General features: G+C 37.1%; 1 protein-coding gene across 1 annotated transcript; it reads right to left on the bottom strand.

Moving 5' to 3' along the window:
* Positions 1 to 1,094: 1,094 nt before the first annotated feature.
* On the bottom strand, positions 1,095 to 20,349 carry LOC140160921 (DNA-directed RNA polymerase I subunit RPA49-like). The gene is made up of 11 exons (XM_072184266.1): positions 20,219 to 20,349; positions 15,150 to 15,274; positions 13,766 to 13,842; positions 12,028 to 12,175; positions 11,326 to 11,473; positions 7,027 to 7,110; positions 5,388 to 5,484; positions 4,419 to 4,561; positions 3,416 to 3,512; positions 2,093 to 2,215; positions 1,095 to 1,274 (listed from the first exon to the last, which is right to left on the bottom strand). The coding sequence occupies exons 1-11, from the start codon at positions 20,262 to 20,264 to the stop codon at positions 1,100 to 1,102; spliced, it is 1,263 nt and encodes a 420-aa protein (XP_072040367.1). The 5' UTR covers positions 20,265 to 20,349; the 3' UTR covers positions 1,095 to 1,099.
* Between the last annotated feature and the right edge of the window lie 1,180 nt (positions 20,350 to 21,529).

The raw sequence follows: 21,529 nt of genomic DNA, 5'->3' as shown, positions 1-21,529 counted from the left end.
ACAATCATAGCAACAGACCAATAATCTGATTGGCCGATTGTGTGTGAAATCGTTGGTCGGCCCAGATCGGCACCCTTAAAGTGAACACAAAGCTCTGCGTATGTTGCTCATTAACAGGGTGCTCACATCAATCTGAGCAAAGGAGTGACGTTCTTTTCTGAATCCCAGTGTAAGGTCATGTCTTCCATGGAAGAGTCCATTTGCTCTCCTATGTAGATTTGTTCAGACCCAAGGAGAACAAAATTATCCTGCGCGTACTGCGTAACACTATGGTAAATCCACCATATTGGTGTGTCACCCATGGAGACTAAAATAATATACCTCTAGCATTTGACAGCAAGAGCCCAAAATTGAATAGAACTTTGGTTTGGCAGAAACATATTACTCGCACAATGCAAAAAAAAAAGTATGCATCTTGAGTCAAAGTTGACCAGGCATAAGTCAAAATAATCAGGGGGTACACTATTTTACTCTCCATGAGCGACAAGCAAACATTGCTGCATCGGTACTCTTTGGGTCTAATCTCTTTCCACTTTTGCTATTGTGAAATTTTAAAAAGATCCTTGACATCCTTAGCCCCTATAGAATAATCTCCTGGCATCTTAAATGTGGTTTGCAAAGAAATAGTTAAATGAACTCCAAGCCAGTCTATATCTTTTCTTGAACAGTTTATCTTTTCTTCAAACAGTCTATATCTTTTCTTTGAACATCCATCTTTTCTTTGAACAGCCATCTTTTCTTTGAACAATCTAGTATCCAAGGGTGAAAATAAGAGAGCTTGTACCAGGGGCCACTTTGGCAAAAAAGTGGCCCCTGGTTCACCAAGATCGGGAGGAACCAGGGGCCATTTCCAATTATCAAGGAGCCAATAAAAATAAAGATGTGCTGGATGAGTTAAATAAGCATTAGTTGCTTTGAATTTCATATTTTTGGTTCACTATCCAGGGGGCCCGTTTTGTGAGAAAAGGGGCCATTTCAGAGTTTCTGGGGGCCAAATGGCTCCCGTCTCCCACTTAATTTCACCCTTGCTAGTATCTTTTCTTGGTCCATCTTTTTGAATATCTTTCCTTAGAACAGTCTATCTTTTCTTTAAACAGCCTCATCTTTTCTTTCCTCCTAATTTCTTCTTTGGTGTGTAAGTTATTCTTAGAGGTAGTGACAGTTCAGCTACTTTTTGGGCTGTTGGGCTCTTGCTTGGTAAGCTTGCTCCTCCTTCTGCAACTTCTGCTATTGATGTTACTCTGCAACCTAAGGCTCTGGCATGGCTCTCCAAGCTATGAGAAAAGAAAGAAAAATTGCTCACATAAGTCTGTAGTGCTATTGACTTTGAAATTATTACATCATACACAATAATATTTTAAGTGTTCCATATTTATGACTGACTCAGTTGTGTCATCAAAAACTTTGACACTATAAAATAATGTGTTGGCCTCATGGACCCAAAATAGTGATGTCCAAAAATTGTCAGCTAATATGATTTTGTGTAATAAAAGGAGTATTATTGCTATTAAAATTTACAGAGCCTCTATAACTAAATTGTGTGTGCAAATTTGACGAGGTTGATGGCATGTAGCCAATTCCAAACACATGGTACAACATACTTTGCATTGAATTGAGACGATTGGCATGCTCCTGTAAAACCACACCAGCACTCACAACAGAGGAGGATGTTTGTTGGGGGGGGCTTGCTCTAGTGTTTTCATCTAAACCATTGTCTCATGGTAGTGACTTCCAAGCTTCAAAATAAGCAGGCACCCAGGAGCTATTTACCCACTGGTCATAACATTTTGGCTCTACATCTTTTTTTCAAATGGAGCCTGGTAGTTAAAGCAGGTTTTGTATTTAATGTGTACTATTGAAATTTAAATGACTCTTAGCTCTTTAAAAATGGCTCCTGCTCCTGGTTCACTACATAATCACAGGACAAGGAGCTGGTTTTGTCCTCAAATGTGTGGCTCCTGGTCCAGATCTGCTTATTTTGAGGCTTGGTGACTTCTGACAAAGAATGCATTTTGACACTACAGTGCATTCCGCATGTGCCTATTCATACTCATTGGTATGTTTGCAATACAGAAACAACCTTGATACTTACATTCTCACACCAACTTTAAAGGCACTCTGAAGGGGAGAAAGTTTTGTCTTGTAATCATCTAAGATAAGAGCAAGTACCAATGCGTGGGATATCATCTTATCCTTCATCCGTTTGGGTAAACACCTGAAAAAAGGGAAAATAGATCAATAATAATTAAAAATAGAAAAAAGATACTGTACAGACTGGTTCTCACTAGTCAAAGTAAATCATCTTACATGATCACAAGAGGGTTTTACTGGTGTTTTATGATCAGAATGGTTTTCACCTGTCATTTACATAATCTTACATGATCACAACAGGGTTGTTACTGGTGTTATATGATCAGCCCTCGGAGACCTAGGGGATTATGGCAATGTTTGGATAGGCTCAGACACTTTGTAGTGACATGTTACACACCCTAGGTGCCTATAAGCTCTGCATAATTTTATACTGCGACCACCGAACTATTATAGCCGGTGTGTCTACCGAATTTGAGGTGAACAAAAGTACAGCATTTCACTTGCTATACCATAGCAATAGAATACAGTAGACTGGTCTTACAATAATACATGTTTGTACTGCCACCTGAATCAGTAATATAGTTGCTCAAGTTCAAGTTAAAAAAATGTTTGTGGAGGGTGTCTGCCTTTGGTCTCTTTTGTCAAAAGAACCATTATTTAGAGGCATACATGCTTGTAGATGGACTTCTATGGTATTTTGTTAAACATTCCTGATAAGATATTTTATGACCCTCAAAGTGCAGAGCAGGAAAATGTGAAATTCTTAGGACTATTACCTCCTAATTTCCCTCCAAAAAGATAGGACTTTCCTTCAATTTAAGTATATTCATTTTCAAAACTTAAATTTCCCTCTAAACACCAAATTTCCTAGGAATGAGGTACTCAAATTTACCATTTTTTTCCATCCATGCCTGTGAAATGAGAGAGTGACTACATGGGCTATTCTAGTTGAAATCCATACATCAAGGGACTGCCTTTTGAGGAGAGCGAGAGCAATCACTCTCTACTGCTCTCCTTAAATCTGATATAGTAGTTGACTATTCTCTCCTTATATTCTATTGGAAGAGCTCTAAACAGCTCTCCTTGAAGGCTCCAGAAGAGCTATTTAATGCTCTCCTATAAATTCCAAAGGACAATCCCTGTAAAATAACATCCACTATGGAAGATATGGTCTTAATCTCCCACACAGGAAATGTAGATTTCAAATGAAATCACCCATTTAGGTAAACCTATTAGAAATTCACACTCCCTTTGTGTAAGATTAACATCATGTCTTCCATAGGGGGTGTATGTATTTTAACTGGAATAGCCCAACTCAACGTACCTCTTTTGTCTACTTCCATCTCCAACCAGCGTTGATTGTGTAAAGCTATCTAGCAAATGTTTCTTCACTGACATGGGAGTGTCACCTTCAAATGGAACTGCATAATAACATCAAAATGGTAAATGAAACAACATAATGGGGAAGAAACAGACATTAAACGGAGTTATACAACAGCCACAGCTGGAGTGAACTTAGTCTTGTTCAAGACGGTCTCAATGTAGGCCTACTATGGCCAGCTAATTTCCTCAGGCCCTGGACGCTTTATACGGCCAATAAAATCAACTCACATTTCTGCACTGATCATTTATATTTCGCACCATTGGCAAGCGAAGCGGGCACACACAGCTATTGGCACTATCAGGTTTATCTTCATGGTTACAAACGGCGATTGGGGACTGTCTTGTACAACTTGTTTAGCTCATTAATGTTTGTATGTAAATAACCCAATGCACTGACGAAATATGCTGTTTTCATTGGATCAGACCGCCTATTTGCTGTCAATCTTGCGGTCGAGAAGGTTGTTATTTTCCAATATGAAACAGCTGTGCTGCACATTTACGTGCATGAATGTGTGTGAGTGTTTACGTTTCAAACAATAAATGACAAACAAGATCTCGGTACATAATTGGATGGCTAAAGTCATGAATATTCAGCGGCATCTCATTATTTTCTATATTTGGTAGTCTACATAAAATCCGGAATCTCAGAGATTTGATACAGATTGATCAAGACCGTATATTTGAGCACCCCCATCACTAGAGAATTGATCACCGTCGTTGGCTGTTACTTACACGCGTAACATACAGTATGTGGCTTCGGGTGGATACGGGACTGAATCATGACTAGCAAGAACTATCACAGCTATAACAATTAATATCACTCTGCTTTATTTAGAAGCAAAAGGTCATCTTGTTTCATTAACTTGTAAGCTGGTACACTAATGGTGAACAAACCAAAGCTGATTTTTCAAATAAGGTGAAATCAGATGATCCACTTGACTTACTTTTTTTATTGAGATCAGAAATCTTAAGTGCATACATGATTGACAGGTTATGAAGGTAGAGTAAAATTGCTGCCTTTTTCTGTTTCTCATCCGTTGGTTCATTGGCTAGTGTCCTGAGGTGATCCAATACAAATGAAGAGTATCTGAAGGGAAAAATGCAAATTTAAACAAAAACAAGAAATTCCAATCGGTCTGTCGGTTCTGTATGACCCACAGAATTAGAGAAGGAGAACCGGGACTCCCTATACCGCCACGTACAATCGCATCATCAGCTATGGGGAGAAAATTGGGGTATTCAGGTCCTTGCTGACGGTGCCCGGAGACGAACGAAAACAATTCTGCATCTCATCTGAAGCGTCTTGGTACTCGCGTGCAGGTCGCATCAAGTGAGTCTCTCAAATGCGCCCTTCATCCATGTCGCGCTTGCATGACAACAAATGCCTCGAGTGCATTCCGAGAGAACCTGAATACCCCCAATTTTTGCTCCATGCCTGTATCAAGATGGCGGTCTAATCCCGATTCTCTGTCTTTAATTCTGTGGTATGACCAGCCATTTGTGATATGTAAGACACTTCACAAAACTGACAAATTCATTAATTATTTGTCACAAAATCATTTCATAATTAATCAAAGGCCATTTTGAATTGCTGGTGGACCTGTAGATGTGATTTATAATGAAGCCTCATCACAGAGCCACAACATATTACATGCTTGCCAAAGTGGTGCCAGAGTACTGATCCTGTCAAATATCCTCCGAATATAAGTCACATACGAAGGTCAAAGGTCATTTGAGGTTATGTTGGTTTGTTTGTTTACCACTCATACAGTTTTACATATAATAGCTGTTATAATATCTTTCCAAATTTAAATTGCCCCATGTTGGAGGCATCCCAATCGACGCCTTGCATTTTAGTTTATCCATCCATTTGAGTGTATACCCTTCTTTCAAAATCAGTTAGGCATACTTACGTTTTCTGTTTTTGCCATTCTTGGATACGTTGGATGTTTGCATTGCAGAATTTTCCAGATACTTTCTTAAGAGCCTCAAGTAGATGAGGTGCAACAACTAATACATTTATTAAGGAAATATTACAATTAAAGAAGGGCCGTGGTCAACATGTCATTGAATGGTTGTGGGTTCAAACTAAAGCAGTGTCTTCGACCAAGCTCTTTAACTCTATCATGTCTCTCTCCACCTACAGGTAAATTAAGTAATTCTTGGCCAAACTCGCACATTATGAAAGCTAGTGGCACCGCGATAAACACACACACAGATAGCGAGGTACAGAAAGCATACACATGCCTTACATTGCGTACATGCTTAGTACGCTACACCGATGCAACACATGTTCCAGCTTGGCCAAGAATTACTTAATTTACCTGTAGGTGCATCAGTGCTCCCTCAAAGGATTTCAAGCTTGGACCAATTAAGTTATTTTTAAGAGAAACTGGCCTGGTAACAAATTAACATAATGGCCCTGTCACTCAAACTTGGTGAACAAAAACCTGAGGAGAAGGTGGACATATTAAAAATATCAAGTGGAGTTCATGCACGGATCAAATGTCATGCAGGGTCAAATGTCATACAGGGTCAAATGTCATGCAGGGGTCAAATTTTAATTACCTACTTTATCCTCAAAGGCATGAATAAGGACAATATAATTGTATATTGTAATAAATGTACACTGCAAATTGTTTTACCCCCAGGTAAATGCTTTTTAAATTGATCCATGTTATGCTAATTATAGGTGTTTGAGAGCAAATGCAGCAGTTAGTGTGTTTGGGGAGTTTGTTATGTTGTTTGCACTAAAAAAAAAAAAACCCACAGTGATTTATAGTGCGCTACGCACAGGCACAATGCCTAGATGCTGATCCACAAGCCTCAGCACACTACTCATCATCCATTCTTTTTATCATTTGTTCATTTTTGGTTACCTTTAAAATGCAAATATAGTCGATAGCGATCAATCACACTAGCATGCAATCACGTGGTGTCCAAATACAGCAGACAGTGCCCGCATAAATTGTTCAAACACATCACAAAACACGGTCATTTAACACATACTTAGGTACTAGGTCACAAGACGCTGTTATACTTTTCAGCAATTGCATTCTGTGATTGGATTAAACACATCGCATCAATTCATGAGTTTATGAATAAAGCTGAAGTCATGCAATCCTAGTCTCCATATATCCCCATTTGTAACCATTATGAAATTCATCATATGTGACCTGCTACCACGAAATCAGCATAAAGTCGCAAGGTGTTGGTCACTCAAAACACCCTGGCTACTGCGTTGGTGTTCACTCAACTGTTAAAGCCACTAAGTATGTCTGTATGTCCTTTGTGAATGGGGGTACAATGGGCCATTCACGAAGGATCATACTACTGGCTTGTACATGTACAGGTGGCGGTAAACAAAGAACATCAACTTAGTCAGACAAAAATGAGCATAAAGTCGCAGCGACTTTACGCTGATTTCGTGGTAGCAGGTCACATATTAGGAAACTATTATCTCATCATCTGTGCAGACAGCGATGATGACCAGCAAGTTGATGTGCTGAAGATTTGTGAATATATTGGATTATATTTTGTTGTAAAGGATACGATCATCAAGCTTGTAAACGTCTTCTACTTTGGTTGCTTCTCTGTCACAACATGGTAGAACACCTTCGCTGTCCATAGTCTCCTCTGTAAGGATATAAAGAGCCAAGAATGGATTATATTTTTATTATACTAGCCTGTAATTATAGTATATGTTGCACTTGGTACAATTTTTGTGCAATTACTGAATGTGAAATGAATGATATACAGTGGCGGCACCAAGAATTTTTTTTGGAGAGGGGATGAAATTTGAGAGCAGGCAAAAATCCCAAAATTTGCCATTTTTATTTTTTAGGCCTTTCTTGACGGGGGAAAAGCCAAAGATTAGGGGAAGGGGAAGTGTCTCCGTCCCTTCGGCACCACCACTGGATATATACCAGTAGGTTCCAAAGAGCAGGTACTGTCATTTATTAGGACATGTTTCTAACGCAGCAATTAAAAAATCCTTGGCAACTCTCTTGTGATGTTACTGCATAACCATTCACAGCAAGATCGACCTACAGGTGCATCTAAGATGACGCATGATACAATAGCCATCTTAAGGATGCACACAGGATCACTGAAGTGTTACATGGCCAAAATTGAGTTTTCATCACTAATGTCATCGTCAAACCGTATTTTATCTAGTCATTAATAGATTTGAAAGAAATCTTAAAATTTGAACCATAAGAAAAGCTATTTTAAAGACCCTTTTTCATTAAAAATTCGTCAAAATGCAAAAGCAAATAAATCATTGTTTTCCAGCAATATATCGCGTTCTCGTAACACGTACTGCGCCGTACAGCTATCAAAGACACGCACACATGGTAAACTGGCGAGGTGATTGCTGATTGAGGCGCTGGAGTCTCCAATCGCGATCACTACCGTATTTTATCGTATTGATCTCTTCCAAGGTAGGTATAAGCTTGCACCATTGCATTATGAAACTGCGGGCCGACAGACCACCACCGTCCCGTCCCAGAATCAGTAGGCCTACTCGATAAATTTCGCCAAAAAAGTGCTGATATAAATTATAGGTTTTTTTATATGAACATAATAGTGAATTTTTTGTTTGTTTTTGTTTTGTTTTTCAAGTTTCATTTTGAACTTAAAAAGATGAAATTTATCTGTAAGAAGTAGTTACCTGTAAGAAGCCCTGTAATGATGACGCAATCTGGTAGATACGATAGAAAACGTAGGCCCTAAATATTTTGCTAGTAGGCTAGACTTAGCCCGTATAGTACATCATTAGGCTTATTATTTTATGTTTAAAACTTTGTTTTATTTCATTCATTCATTCATTCATTTCATTGTTATTATTTGATTTACCAAGTTGGTGTAGTTGGACAAGAATATAGGCCTATTATATTAGCTTATATTTTATGCAGTCCCAGCCTTGGTTCGGGGGCCTCTGCGGTCGTTCAGTCTCGTCTTAATTTTGAAGACCATAAAAAATAGGCAAGCAGTTACATCCGGTAGGCCTATATTAGATACCTAATAAGGCCCTGAATAATGTTTCAAAGTGTTTTTAAAACACGGAATTAAGATTCGTTTTCAAACGTTCTCTACTCCTGATTGACCATTAACGCAATGTCAAAAACGTTGACATTTCAATACATCATATCGACCATCTAGGCATAGGCCTACAACTCTATGTCAAAAATGTCGATATTTGAAATCGGCATAGCGAGCACGCGTTTATGAAAGCATTTTCATGAATGTTTTAATGCTAAATGATAATTTCAAACGAGAAATATAATCGAAAACGCAAATTCGTGCTTTTTTCATAACCCATTTTAACTACATTTCCAATAGTAGGCCTATTAGGTCTACCATATACCATGATTGCGATAAAAGCAACACTTTTTGCGAATGTTTTGGCCGAATGCCTTTTTATTTGCAATGTTTGTCTGGCTTTCAACTTTCACGTTTATGTTTTCTGCATACTTTAAAAGGTAAACTGCTTTAAAACATTTGTTCGTGAATGTTTTCATGCAGTGTTTTAAAACGATCTTTATAGCACGATGCCTATATATGGCAGGCCTACTGCATAAACCACAATCTAATTTAGAGCCATAAGTGTTCCGTTTTCTACTTTTGAAATTCGGTTTTGTTAGGCTATGTCAATATCCGTGTTTTTCAGTTTTCTTGTGACCTCTCCGTGTTTTGCCCGTTTAACATATATATAGGCCTACTTTTTGTCCGTTTTACAAGAAGTTTATTCAAGACATATTACAACTTTTACCCCACTTTTTACACGTTTATTTGATTGAAAACAACAACAGACACACTTTTTGTTATTTTTGTTGTTGTATTTTATTCACTTTTTATGCGGTACAAAATATTTTACAACTTTATTGTGGCTTTAGGCCTATAATAGGCCTATGACTTTTGTACGTGTTTGATATTCCGTAAAAAGTTAAAAATTAAATATGATAACAACAAACAATTACAATAACAAAAACGGAATATTGAGTAATGCGACACATCAGAATCTTTTAAAATTTTACTTGGGATTCCTGTGGTGTAGGCCTAACTATAACGGGCGTTAAAATGCCTATCTTTGGCGCGGACGGACCGCTGTGGTGCCTCTCAAGCACCAACTAAAAAGAAAAAGCAACGAGTGGTAACAACATCATGTTTGCGGTTCAGAAAAGGACAATGAACATAAAAATGCAATATTTGTCAACACCAAAAGAAAAAAAGAAAAAAAAAAGAAAATCACCAAAAGCGATAAATTAAAAAACATTGCATTTTTAAAGCAACATTATGAAAATTAGTACAAAACAGAAATCGCAATTATCATGATTTATGTCTCAATTTATTCTTCATTTCATAAAACTTCCTGATTATCTGCTAAAATAATTGCTTGTCAGTTATTCTATGCTACTTTTAATGTTCTGATGTCCGCAAATTTTAATACAGAGCATGATCTTTTTTTATATGGAACAGGACAAAATTGTGCTTAAATAATCATGGTTTCTTTCATGGCAACACGATGTGCAACTTATTCGCAGAACCTGTCTGTCTGTCCATGCTACCCTGTCGCTTCCTCAAACGCCGACGCGATCTGGCGGCCTTGCCGGAAGCTCTGCTGCACCATGGAAACAAGACTGCAGTAAATAAAATGGCTACTCCATGTGCAAAATATCTGCCGAATGTGCACAGATAATTTTGTCATATTGTATATTCTACCTTCTAAATCACCAAAAAAATGCCAATCTGTTGCAGTTGGACGCCCCTTCTCATTTTCTAACTTGACCAAACGTCACAAGCAGGGCTGTCAACTTTTTGGAATTGCTTGGCGTGAGACAGGGGCGTACCAGGATTTGCCGACTCCAATGTTCATTTTGCACCATGATTATTTGAGCCACGGCGCTCGGGAATGTGAAAATCGGGGGGGGTAGGAGCAACAAATTATTCATGAAGATGCGTGAGATTTACTCATTTTCCAGCTTTTTATGCGTGAGATTTACTTCCTAGGCGTGAGATTATACTACCTTGGCGTGAGACCGTGAGAAAGTGACCCAATGCGTGAGACTCACGGCCAATGCGTGAGAGTTGACAGCCCTGGTCACAAGTCACCGGATTATATATTTATGGAATAATCTTCAAAAATGGACCTAAAATCCGCTGTATTTTTCTAAATCGCGATTTTCGGCAAGTGCACTTTTGACCACTTTTAACCATTTTTGGTCCGCCATAGCGTCTAAATGAAGCATCACTGAGGTAAGTTTTTAAGTCAAACGTTTAGATATGGCCAAAATCATTTTTTTAAATTAGGGCCTAGAACTTTTTTTATCACCCATGATTCAAAAATTTGAACACGGGTCACGCGTTTTTACTGATTTTTTGCCTATATTTTAAAAACCAAGCAAAATATCGAAAAAATAAAAAAACACTTTCTAGATTTATTTGTCTAAATTAATAAAATTCATGTTTTACAGTTTTGATTTTCAAATAATTTTTTATGGCGGTCCAAACATTTTTGGTCAAAAAAGCCGTTTTGGGGGATTTTCTCGAAAATTGTACTTTTTGACCCAAAACTGACAATTTAAATGGATTTCTGAGCTCATTTCCGTTCAAAAAATGTATACTTTTATATACTTTACATAAATAGTTTTCGAGTTATGAGGTGAATAATAATGGATAATTATTGATCCTGTGTGCCTCCTTAAAAATAGCCCAGATCAACAAATTGTATTCTATGTTTTGTTATTTGTATACCTGATTTCCAATTTCATTACAGAGAATATGCAAGAAAATTATTTTCATATTTTTCATTTTTCCAATTATTAATTTGTTTTTACATTCTTCACTTACTAATTGGTGTAGTTGGCTGAGATTTAGCTATTGTTACTGCAACTTTGGCAGACTTCTCGATGGCTTCGTTGCTTACTTTACTTTTATGTCTCGAGTCCACTGCCCGGCGCTTACGTAGACTCCCAAAAGCCTCTGTCAGTGCATCTTGCTATTATAAAAAGGTGCAGATTTAAAATTAGGAATGATTTTAATTGACTTTTAATTTTTTAATATATTTCAACTTGAGCCATCCTCATACCCAAAGGTCTACCTGAAATCCTGGGTGGCATCTTTGGAGAAGATTAGACATGACCATAAAGTTGGTGAAGTACTATAATAGCCACCTCAATAAGCACCCTAGTTGTTTATGGAGTTTTTTGACATGTCACTATAAGTTAATCAGGTAAATGTCCTAACCCGGCCTTATGTGATTGTGATCATCAAGCTTGTAGAAGAGGTCCACCCCTTCTATGAGCTTGCTGATCACCATCAACCAATGGTCAACAGTCTTGTTGGCATGATTGTTGATCACAGCCAACCACTTCTGCATTAACACTTGATGCACTGAACATAAATCTGAAGAATTAGGAAATTGACTTTAGTATACATGGGACGAATACAGGTCAATAAGGGTATTTATTACCCTACCAGGTTCATCAGTAAGGGGTTTGAGGACTTTTTAAAGATATCCCTATAATAAGCATGGGACTAGTCAGTGCTCACCTTCTCAATATATGTTTGCTCTGTAGGCTGATCAGTTTCATCTTGATCTGGTTGCATATCATTATGTAACCATGGCCGTAACTGGTAATATTGTGCATCATATACTTTCATTTTGTTTGTTTTTTTGTCCAACACACCAACTAGATATCTGAGATGATCATGAGATAAACAGAATTAAAAAGAAACAATAAGAATTATATAAGGTCTATTGTTACTACAGAATCAAAATTTTTACAATGTTGAATGATTATACAGCTTTATTCCAGGGGGGGCTTTATTCCATAAGCTGCTTAATTCCTCAGTCTTTACACTAGTCTATTTCATGAATATCTTACACCAAGGACATACCCAACATTGGGCCTTTTGAAGTTTTTAGTTTTGGTTTCTCTATTGTTTAGAAACTAAACATCAAGATATTAATGCTGACAATACTATAAACCAAAAGAAAGCTACAGTGGTTGATGATCTGAAAAATCCTTAAAAAAAACCACACCCACTTTCTAAAGTAGCTGTACACGCTGAGAAATTTTCTTTGTCTACTCTGATCAGTTGACTTCCCACCAGGAAGATTTGAGGTTAGACGATTAGAAAAGTCCTGAGAGGGACACACAGAATACTTTCTTCAAGTTTTCTGTTTGTAACAATGGATAGAGACAAAGCTATCGATAGCACCTTCTGAGACGAGCTTAACTACAACAACGGGAAACCATGTGACCAAAACCAAAACTAAAACCAGGAACTTGAAAAGGTGCATTGTTTGAATCTCTTCTTGAACCTTAATATCAATATCGCTTGTTTATTTTGAGAATTGTCTTTTGACATCTCACCAGAAGTATCACAAATCAATCATTAATTCAAGTCCTATATTCTTCTTTCTTTAACACACACAATATAGACCAGATATATCACTCGTAACATGGGACTACTTTTCAGCGTAGTGGTAAAAGCCTGATAATTCCCACCAATTACGAGCTGATGGGGTAAACCAAATTCAGTGTACAGATAACAATAAAAGATTATGAGCCTTGGAACAAAGCAAAAGTTTGATGACATCCTATAAACAAAAGTGGGAGGGGTCAAAAAGTCAGATTCCTTTTACACAAAACACTAGTTAAAATATTGGTCAAAGTTGGTCTTTTGAGATTAGAATTTTCAATATTTCACACAAGTTTACATAACAGGGAGGGGGCCAGCCTCCTAATGAAAGCACTTTCATTTATAGGGCGTCATCAAACTTTTGGGTTGTTCCCTTAATTGTTCTAGTATCTGTACAAAACTGTATTGTAAACTTGCTGTTAGCTAGAAACATACTGTAAAGCATGAAATGTTCGCACACATGTAAATGTTGCAAATTTCACGAGTGACAAAATTGATTCGCAAAATTAAGGAAATGTATAAATTTGATGAAAATTATATGCCATATAAACTGTGGTTCTTTTCGCATTGCGACATTTTGTGCTGCATAAATAATGTACCCTAAAAACTTGATAGTTAGCATATGTGCTTACTTGCCTTTGAAAACATGAAATTGAACTAAATTCTGGTGCTTTACCAACTGAGCTAATGGGGTTTAGACACACATTTGCAGGTTTACTTGTTCGTATAACTATGTGTATCGATGATTTGCTCACAACCCTTTACACTTCTGTGGGTGGGGCTCTTCATGTTTGCATGTTTTAAAAGGGCTCGATAGTAAGTACATATGCAAACTATCGAGTTTTAACGGTATACAACTTACTTGCATGCTGAATTAGCCTTAGGAGCTTCTGGTCCATGGTTATAGCCAACATATTGTAAGCTCTGTGACTTTGCAACCTATATACCGGAAACAAATCAATAAATATGTACATATGTATATACTATTATTAGCGATCCCGGCGAATATATTTGAAAATGCAAATTTGAAGGAATAGCTTGCAAGTGAAGGAATCAATTTATTTCATATTGAAAGCATGGAAGAAAATGGCAGTGTTAATAAATATGGAGGTCCATCCGTTCAATGCATAAAAAGTGTCCTTATGGATAAACTCCCCCAAAATTAGCCACAATGTGACATTTTACCCATATCATGGAGTGGTCGGTCTTGTATCCATTCTTTTTAGGGCTCATATTGAAATACCCTACCACGTTTTCACACAGAAAGAAGGCAGGATTCCCCTCGCTAAGCGCGCGCCTCAGGAAAGCTCGGTCATAAAACGGAGGGATTATATGCATCAGTGATACACCCTGCCTTTTGAAGTGGTCCATACTGAATGGGAAGATTTACTCTGACTACGGCTCGTCGCACAACCCAGGAAAGCACGCTCCTAATTTAAGTGGCTAATTGCAGTGTTATAATCACACAGGATTTTAACAAAAGAAGGCTAGCACAGGAAAGCTGCAGGATGGCGCACACCTTCCTGTGTAAGGGAATTTCAATATGAGCCCTTACAAAAATGCAAATCTTATTTTCAATCATTTTTGTTGTTGTCTGATTTAGCATATGGTATCGCTGATAGTGCCTTCAATTCAGTGGCATAGCTAAGGGGGAAGCTGCCCCCTGTGAGTCTGCCCCCCCCTACCCAGAATGGAAAGCTGCCCAGATATTTAAGATTTTAAAGCCTTTATTTGTACTTTTTAGACCATTTTGATCCCCACTAAAAAGTTGCTTTTCCCCCCTTCTGAAAAAGTCCTGGCTATGCCAATTTACTTTAATTATGTATAGTCCTAGTCATTGCTATAACTTTGAGGAAGTGATCACAAACTAGTGGGTGTACAACCTCTGTTACTTTCTTATTAAAGCAAGGAAGACAATTTTTCATCCTTGTCTGTTTACAAACAGAGAGATAGACAAAGACCTGTCAATACTGCTCAAGTATCAGAAGGATGGTCCACAATAGAGTGATTCACGCAGCATGAATAGAGTATTCAAAAGCTGTGAAGTGTTTCTATGTGCTTCTTTCGATCATTTTACCATCAAGATTTCGAATGGGAAACAGTTCAGGCCCAAAATACGATCATGTCAGTAAATGAATATTTGTTCTGGGACTGATTATTCGGAATAATCACAACCATGGCTGCACTCTAGAAACCCTCCTGCAGGCCAATGGTGGGTAAATCTGCTGAGTCTGTTTTAAACTTACCAGAATTCTGCGTTTCCTGAGCCTTTCATCTGGAGTATCAACATTCTTATAGTAGGTAAATTCTGGTGAATTTGAACTGGGCCCGGCCTTATCATTGATTTGCAATTTGCCGTTTTTAAAATTGGCTGCAAGAAAATACATGTAATAATAACAATAATAATTAGTATTAATACTTACAATAATAAATAATTGCTTCTGGACCAGAACCAAAATACTGTAGAGTATGTACCTCAGGATACTAGGAAAGCAGCATTGTTCCAAGTCTGCATAAATGCTAGACTATGCCATAGTCAATATTTGATAAATAAAAAATATGTTATTTAAATCATGATGAATATATTCAGTTGAACTTGAAATTATACAGATGTTTGTCGCCAGAAAAGTAATTTCTAAAAAGGTAATATTAATTAGTGATAGTAATTTAGGTCTGGAGCAAATTCAACATAGGGCCACAAGACTCATTTTATGTCAACGGAGGGGGGAACAGTCATACGAGGAAAGACTCTGTACTTTAGAACTCATCAAACTCAATCACAGAAGAACTTATATATCAATATGTTTTGCATGTTCATGTCTAATTAGTACTCATGTCTTTTATTTTTGTAGGTGGATTGTAAATGAACGGCATGGAAATCTCATTTTTAAACAGGAAATCACAGCCAAAACAGATGCATTTAAAAACACATTGCTTGTTTCTTTTCCAGCCATATGGTCAAATATAAATAATGATATCAGGAATTCACTTGTCACGTGCACCTTTACCACATTTAAAAAACAACTCAGGGCTTTTCTAAACAACATCTCATAGCTTCAACTTCAATTTTTTCCATCATCGTAGCCATTTTTTTCTTGTCTCTTGTGTTAAATTGTATATAACTTTTGTGTAAACTTATTTTGAGGTTTGCTGAGTTGGGGGCACTGCGCCTTTTGGCGACAGTGCTTTCCTGTGCTTTTCAGTGCTCCCTGGCAGCTCAGGAGGCCTCCTTTATGTTATTTTCTATTTTTTTTAATGTTTGTTGCCAAATGAATTTAAAAAAAAAAAAAAAAAATAAATAAATATGATAATGATGTTAGAAATTTACATATATTTAAAGAGGGCTATGATAGGAAAAAATTATTTCTTTAAAAAAAACTTGTAAGATAGTCTTAATATCATCATATTTTATTTTCATTGTTTTCTTTTAAAATGGCATTTAAATGATCCACAGCCTCATCCCTCCACTTTTTTTTCAAAAAAGTTGAGATTTTTATACCACTGAAACCTCTGGCTACATAATGTTTATGTAACCAAAAATTTCTTGCAGATTAATTCATTTAGCAAAAATATCATCAAATTTGAATTTTGTTCTGGTATCAGAACAAAATTACAGCAGTGGCCTATGGAGCAATGTAATAAACGTAATCATGCGTAACTCGCAAACGCAAAATCGGAATCAACTCAAATTTTGAGAATAAGCTTTTTTCGTGGATATCTACTGAAAAATGGTATAAAAATAGGATGTTAGGATCACAAAATACTCCTTTAAGTCGTAATAAAGAATCAATGAAGTAACCCATAATCACCATGGTTTAATTCCACGATCATATTTTCATCGATCACTTATATCGGATGTAGTATTGGCCACAATAGATGAAGTATTGATTGACAAGGTTACTCTGTGACGTAGCTCGAGATACTCTAGCTAAAATACAGGTTTGCATTTGCACTATCTTACATTATCTTGCTGTATTTCAGCTAGAGCGCCACAGGTAGAAAACCTAGGTTTTTTCTGAGAAAAATACAAACACATAATCTTTTCATGACTTCAGTGACGCAACCTCGATGGCAATCATTTCTATTCTCCATGTCAGAGAGAATTGAATAGATGCGTGTAGTGCGTGTTCAATGTTCATCACAACAGAAATTAACACAATAGAAATTAAGGGGGTACTACACCCCTCGATAAATTTGTGTCTATTTTTGCATTTTTCTCAAAAACTAATAACACAGTGGTAACAAAAGTTAGCTTAGTACCCCCTTAAACTTTTTATCATTTCAACCCTCCTCCCCGAATCTGTGATGAAGTGGTGTTTTTTTTTCGATGTACCAAATTGAGGATCAAGTGAACAAAAGATGTGATAGTATAAAAATCAAAAACCATTGATGAAAATAAGGCTACTTGAGTTTAGCACAAAGCGCCTTCAAGGCTCTGAAAACATATGTGTGCTTTACTCATCATACGCGTTGTTAATTTCGCTGCCATATCATGCATCATACGCTTTGTGAGTTGCACCTTGTCTATATCAAGTATGCTCGCGTCAAAGGTTTACACATTTATACAGCAATTTACTAGTACCGTACAATAAATAACAACAACTACAATTTCAAAGCCAGTACACTCATGTACATTGAAGTATCCTACAGCAAAAAAACTTTTTTTTGTTTAAATATTATAAACCACTTTTGTAAAATGGCCAGTGTTAGGCTGTTTATAGGCCTATAAAATAAATACAGATACAAATCTTCATTGCATGCATGATTTAACAACTGACCATTTCATTCAAATTTCATTAAACACACAAATACATGTACACAGGTAGTTACAGGGAACCTATAGGTACCGCAGATCCATGTTTTAAATCTGACTATATGGCTGTCACCGACGGTAGGCCTTTCTGTACACAGAATGGGTGCAACGCAATTTCAATCAAGTTTGCACTAAAAATACAAGGCTCCTCATTTCCTATCATATATACTGAACCGCTTGCCTTGAGTCACTGAAATTTCAGTGTAGTAATTGGATTCCTTGCCCCAATAATAGGCCTAGATACATAACTTTTGTTACCAGTGTGTTATTATTTTTTGAGAAAAATGCAAAAATAGTCACAAATTTACCACAGGGGTGTAGTACCCCCTCTCATGAATGCGCTAATGCGCAAAATAAGAAAACCCGCTTTTAGACAGGATGGGCTTGTGGAAGTTGTGTCTGTCCCCTACATTGTAGCTGCTTATCCCTGATCTTGTCCGAGTCTGAGAGGGAAGTCGTTGTTTTCCAGTGCTTAGGAGGTAAGGTTTTTAAGGGGGTACTACACCCATTGCATTTTGTGTGTGTTTTTTGCATTTTGTGAAGAAATGAGAAAAAAATGGACAAGGTGGTATGCAAAATGAAGGGGCAAATCTTCTCGTTTTTTTTGGTGGCATCAGTATCAATGAAGCTTAATACTTGCTTTTAAAAGTAGAAGCCAAAAGGTGGTACATCAATTATGTTTTTAATTCACTTCATTTTGGAAAGCTTACATGTACTATCAACAGATGTTGTTAAAATTGTGGATACGTGTTGCTAACGCATTAGAGAAATAATGTTGATATGTAAAATGGGAATAAGTGGTTCCTGATGGCTTCATGAACTTCAGTGATTTTCAGTGCTCCACACAAAAACGAACTGGTTAAAATGCTTCTATTTTCAATGTTGAGCTATATTTTGTATTTTTAACTAGCGACATTATTTCACTGAAACTTAATTAAAGGAGTATTTCGTGATCCTAGCATCCTCTTTTTATGACATTTTTCAGTACATATCCACGAATAAAGCATATTCCCAAAATTTCAGTTGATTCCGATATTGCGTTTTATGAGTTATGCATGATTATGTGTATTACACTGCTCCATAGACAATACGTTGTAATTTCGTTCTGGTGCACCAGAACGAAATTCAAATTCCACGATATCTTTGCTAAAACGAATTAATCTGCAAGAAATATTTTGTACATAAAACATTATGTAGCCAGAGGTTTCCAGTGATATAAAAATCTCAACTTGTTTTGAGAAAAGTGGGGGGATGAGGCTGTGGATCACGAAATGCCCCTTTAAGCCATAGGTAAGGCCAATGAAAGTCAATGCCTTGTTTCCCGTTACACAATTTTTCATGACTGTGTAGGTGACCATTTCATTTTTCATTATTCATTATTTCATAAACCAATAACTACCCATGTATACATGTGATAAATCACAGTTTGTAGTTTACAGATGTAGTTTACAACCACATGAAGGTGATTGTACAACTATTATCAAAAGTTTAACAATATTTTTACGGGACGAGATCAGAGCAGATCAAAATTGCGCGGGACAGAGAAGTGAGTAGGTATTCATTATTAATTCATTATTAACCATTTACCATGCTCCTACTGCAAAGAAAATCCCTGAAAATCAACAGAAATATATTTATGATATATTAAAAACCACAATTATTTATTGGTGTGTTAAAGTTTGTTAGAAATCAACATTTTATTCAAAATAATGAAATATTTGGCCAGCAATTAGTTTTGAGCGGAGTAGGGTAACGGGAAACAAGGAATCAACTTTCATTAGCCTAACAGGTTACCACAACCATTACCATACTACAGCAATGTTGAAAAAAATTGCATTTCTCGTCACCTATAGTATACCACCATATTATGTAAATTTTCGTAAGCTTCACTTATGTGGTTTTGGTAACTATTTTACCTTTGGTTTTCCTAGGAACTCCAAAATTGATACAGTGATACCATATTTTAAGCGTAGTCATATTATTTGTATCTTACCTATGATTGTCGCTGCCCAAGGCAAAAAATAGAACATTTTCCGCAGAACTCTGCATGGTATATGACAAAAGGCCATTTTGACTACTTGCTCTCCGAAGCCCACAATCCCTTGCATTATGAGTTGCCGAGTTATATATATATATTTTTACGCTCAAAATCTGGCGTATGGGGCAATACGAATCCATGACCATGGAGTACAACTACAAATGTACCTAGCCTAGGGGAAAAACAAATTTTGGGCAAGCCACCAAGCCAAGACGGGAGGGGCAAGGAATTTTGGCTTTCTTTACAAGGGCTTTAATTTGTTATATAAAATGATGCAGTTTGATGGCAAATTTGAATTCACCTGGCATACCTAGAACTAGTACATGGTACATGTAGTACTGTAGAGGCTGAGCATGTGAGCAAGAAAGCTTAAACTTCTATAGACGGAAACTTACAATTACATTAAAATGATTGAAAGTTCATGAACTTCATCTGACTGCAATACTTGTCATTTTAGTATTTACCTAGAACAATATCTTCAGCCGTTGACATATGTTGTAAAGTAGCCATACCTCTGCGCTGATCGCCAAAAATACTTCAATTTACGGCATAAAAATCATGGAAATAAATGAAATCAGATTTCCGTGCTATCCATCTATATCTGGTTCCATACAGCAATACAGTACTATCCATCCACGATCCACATCACGGGGGTGACACTAAATTCACGGTTATTCTATTACGCACGCAAACCTATGACAAATCCCGCTGGTTTGCTTGGTAGAAAATGAGTCCAGTTATCGATCGGTTATGGATATTAGCATGTTCGACCCCTTGATTATGTTAATTACGGTTGACAAATAAAGCCGCCATTCAGTTTGCGAACTTTGTCTGTTCAATGCGAGTACAGGCGGCATAGGACACGCAACACGGACGTACGAGGCTGGCGAAGATACAGGGCTGACAGCCCCATTCACAATACACGGTTAGCGATTATAAATGGACAATTAACATATTTGCAGTGGGGTACTTTGCAGAACCCCAGCGGTTTTAGAGTAAGGTAATTTTGCTTTGACACCACATAACAAATTTAGAATTGTTTGTGAAGATTTCATGATTATGTGTTAATCCAATGGCGACGTATAAAATAGCGATATCGCATCCACCATCATCTGGCGAGTACCAAGCTTGAAAGTGCGCCCCCTCTGAGAGCTGAGACCACTGACCTCCACTGACCTCGTTTGTTTTTGTTTCCTCGTGTGATGATAAATATCATTCAATCTATAGTTATCGGATGTACACGTTGTATTACCGCCCTATCAGTTTGTTTTTAAAAACAAGTAAATAATCATTACTCGCCGTTCTATTTGATCTTGTGCATTTCCCAAATCACGTAATAAATTGAAACGCCCTCAATTGAGCTGAGGCCACTGATTATGTAATCACCCGAGTGTTTTGAATTTTGATTTATACACTACAGCGTCTGAGCCGGTTAGTAGGCCTAATATTAATGAAGTGACACACTGATGCACGGCGTTTATAGCACTTGTACATGTCACTTGCTGAATACGTATAGGCCTACTCATAGTATTTAAAATCTATGGCCTACTAGAAGAGTTTAGGTCTATCAAAAGAATGATTGAATGATTTTGGAGATTATCCCCGGAGATTATCAAGGGCTGTGTAATAATTCTGAGCCGGGGGGGGGGGTTTGCACATAGGCCCTATTCATAGGCCTACGCCTATTATTAAATAAAATGCTCTAAAAAGGCTTAGGATAACAGTACGTTACCGGGGTAAAATTTCCGAATGGCCCGCCAAATATCGTTCCCCCC

The sequence above is a fragment of the Amphiura filiformis genome, chromosome 9, assembly GCF_039555335.1.
Source record: "Amphiura filiformis chromosome 9, Afil_fr2py, whole genome shotgun sequence".
Taxonomy (NCBI): domain Eukaryota; kingdom Metazoa; phylum Echinodermata; class Ophiuroidea; order Amphilepidida; family Amphiuridae; genus Amphiura; species Amphiura filiformis.
Note: the sequence above shows the minus strand (reverse complement) of the source record. Positions and strands in the feature narration are given on the sequence as shown.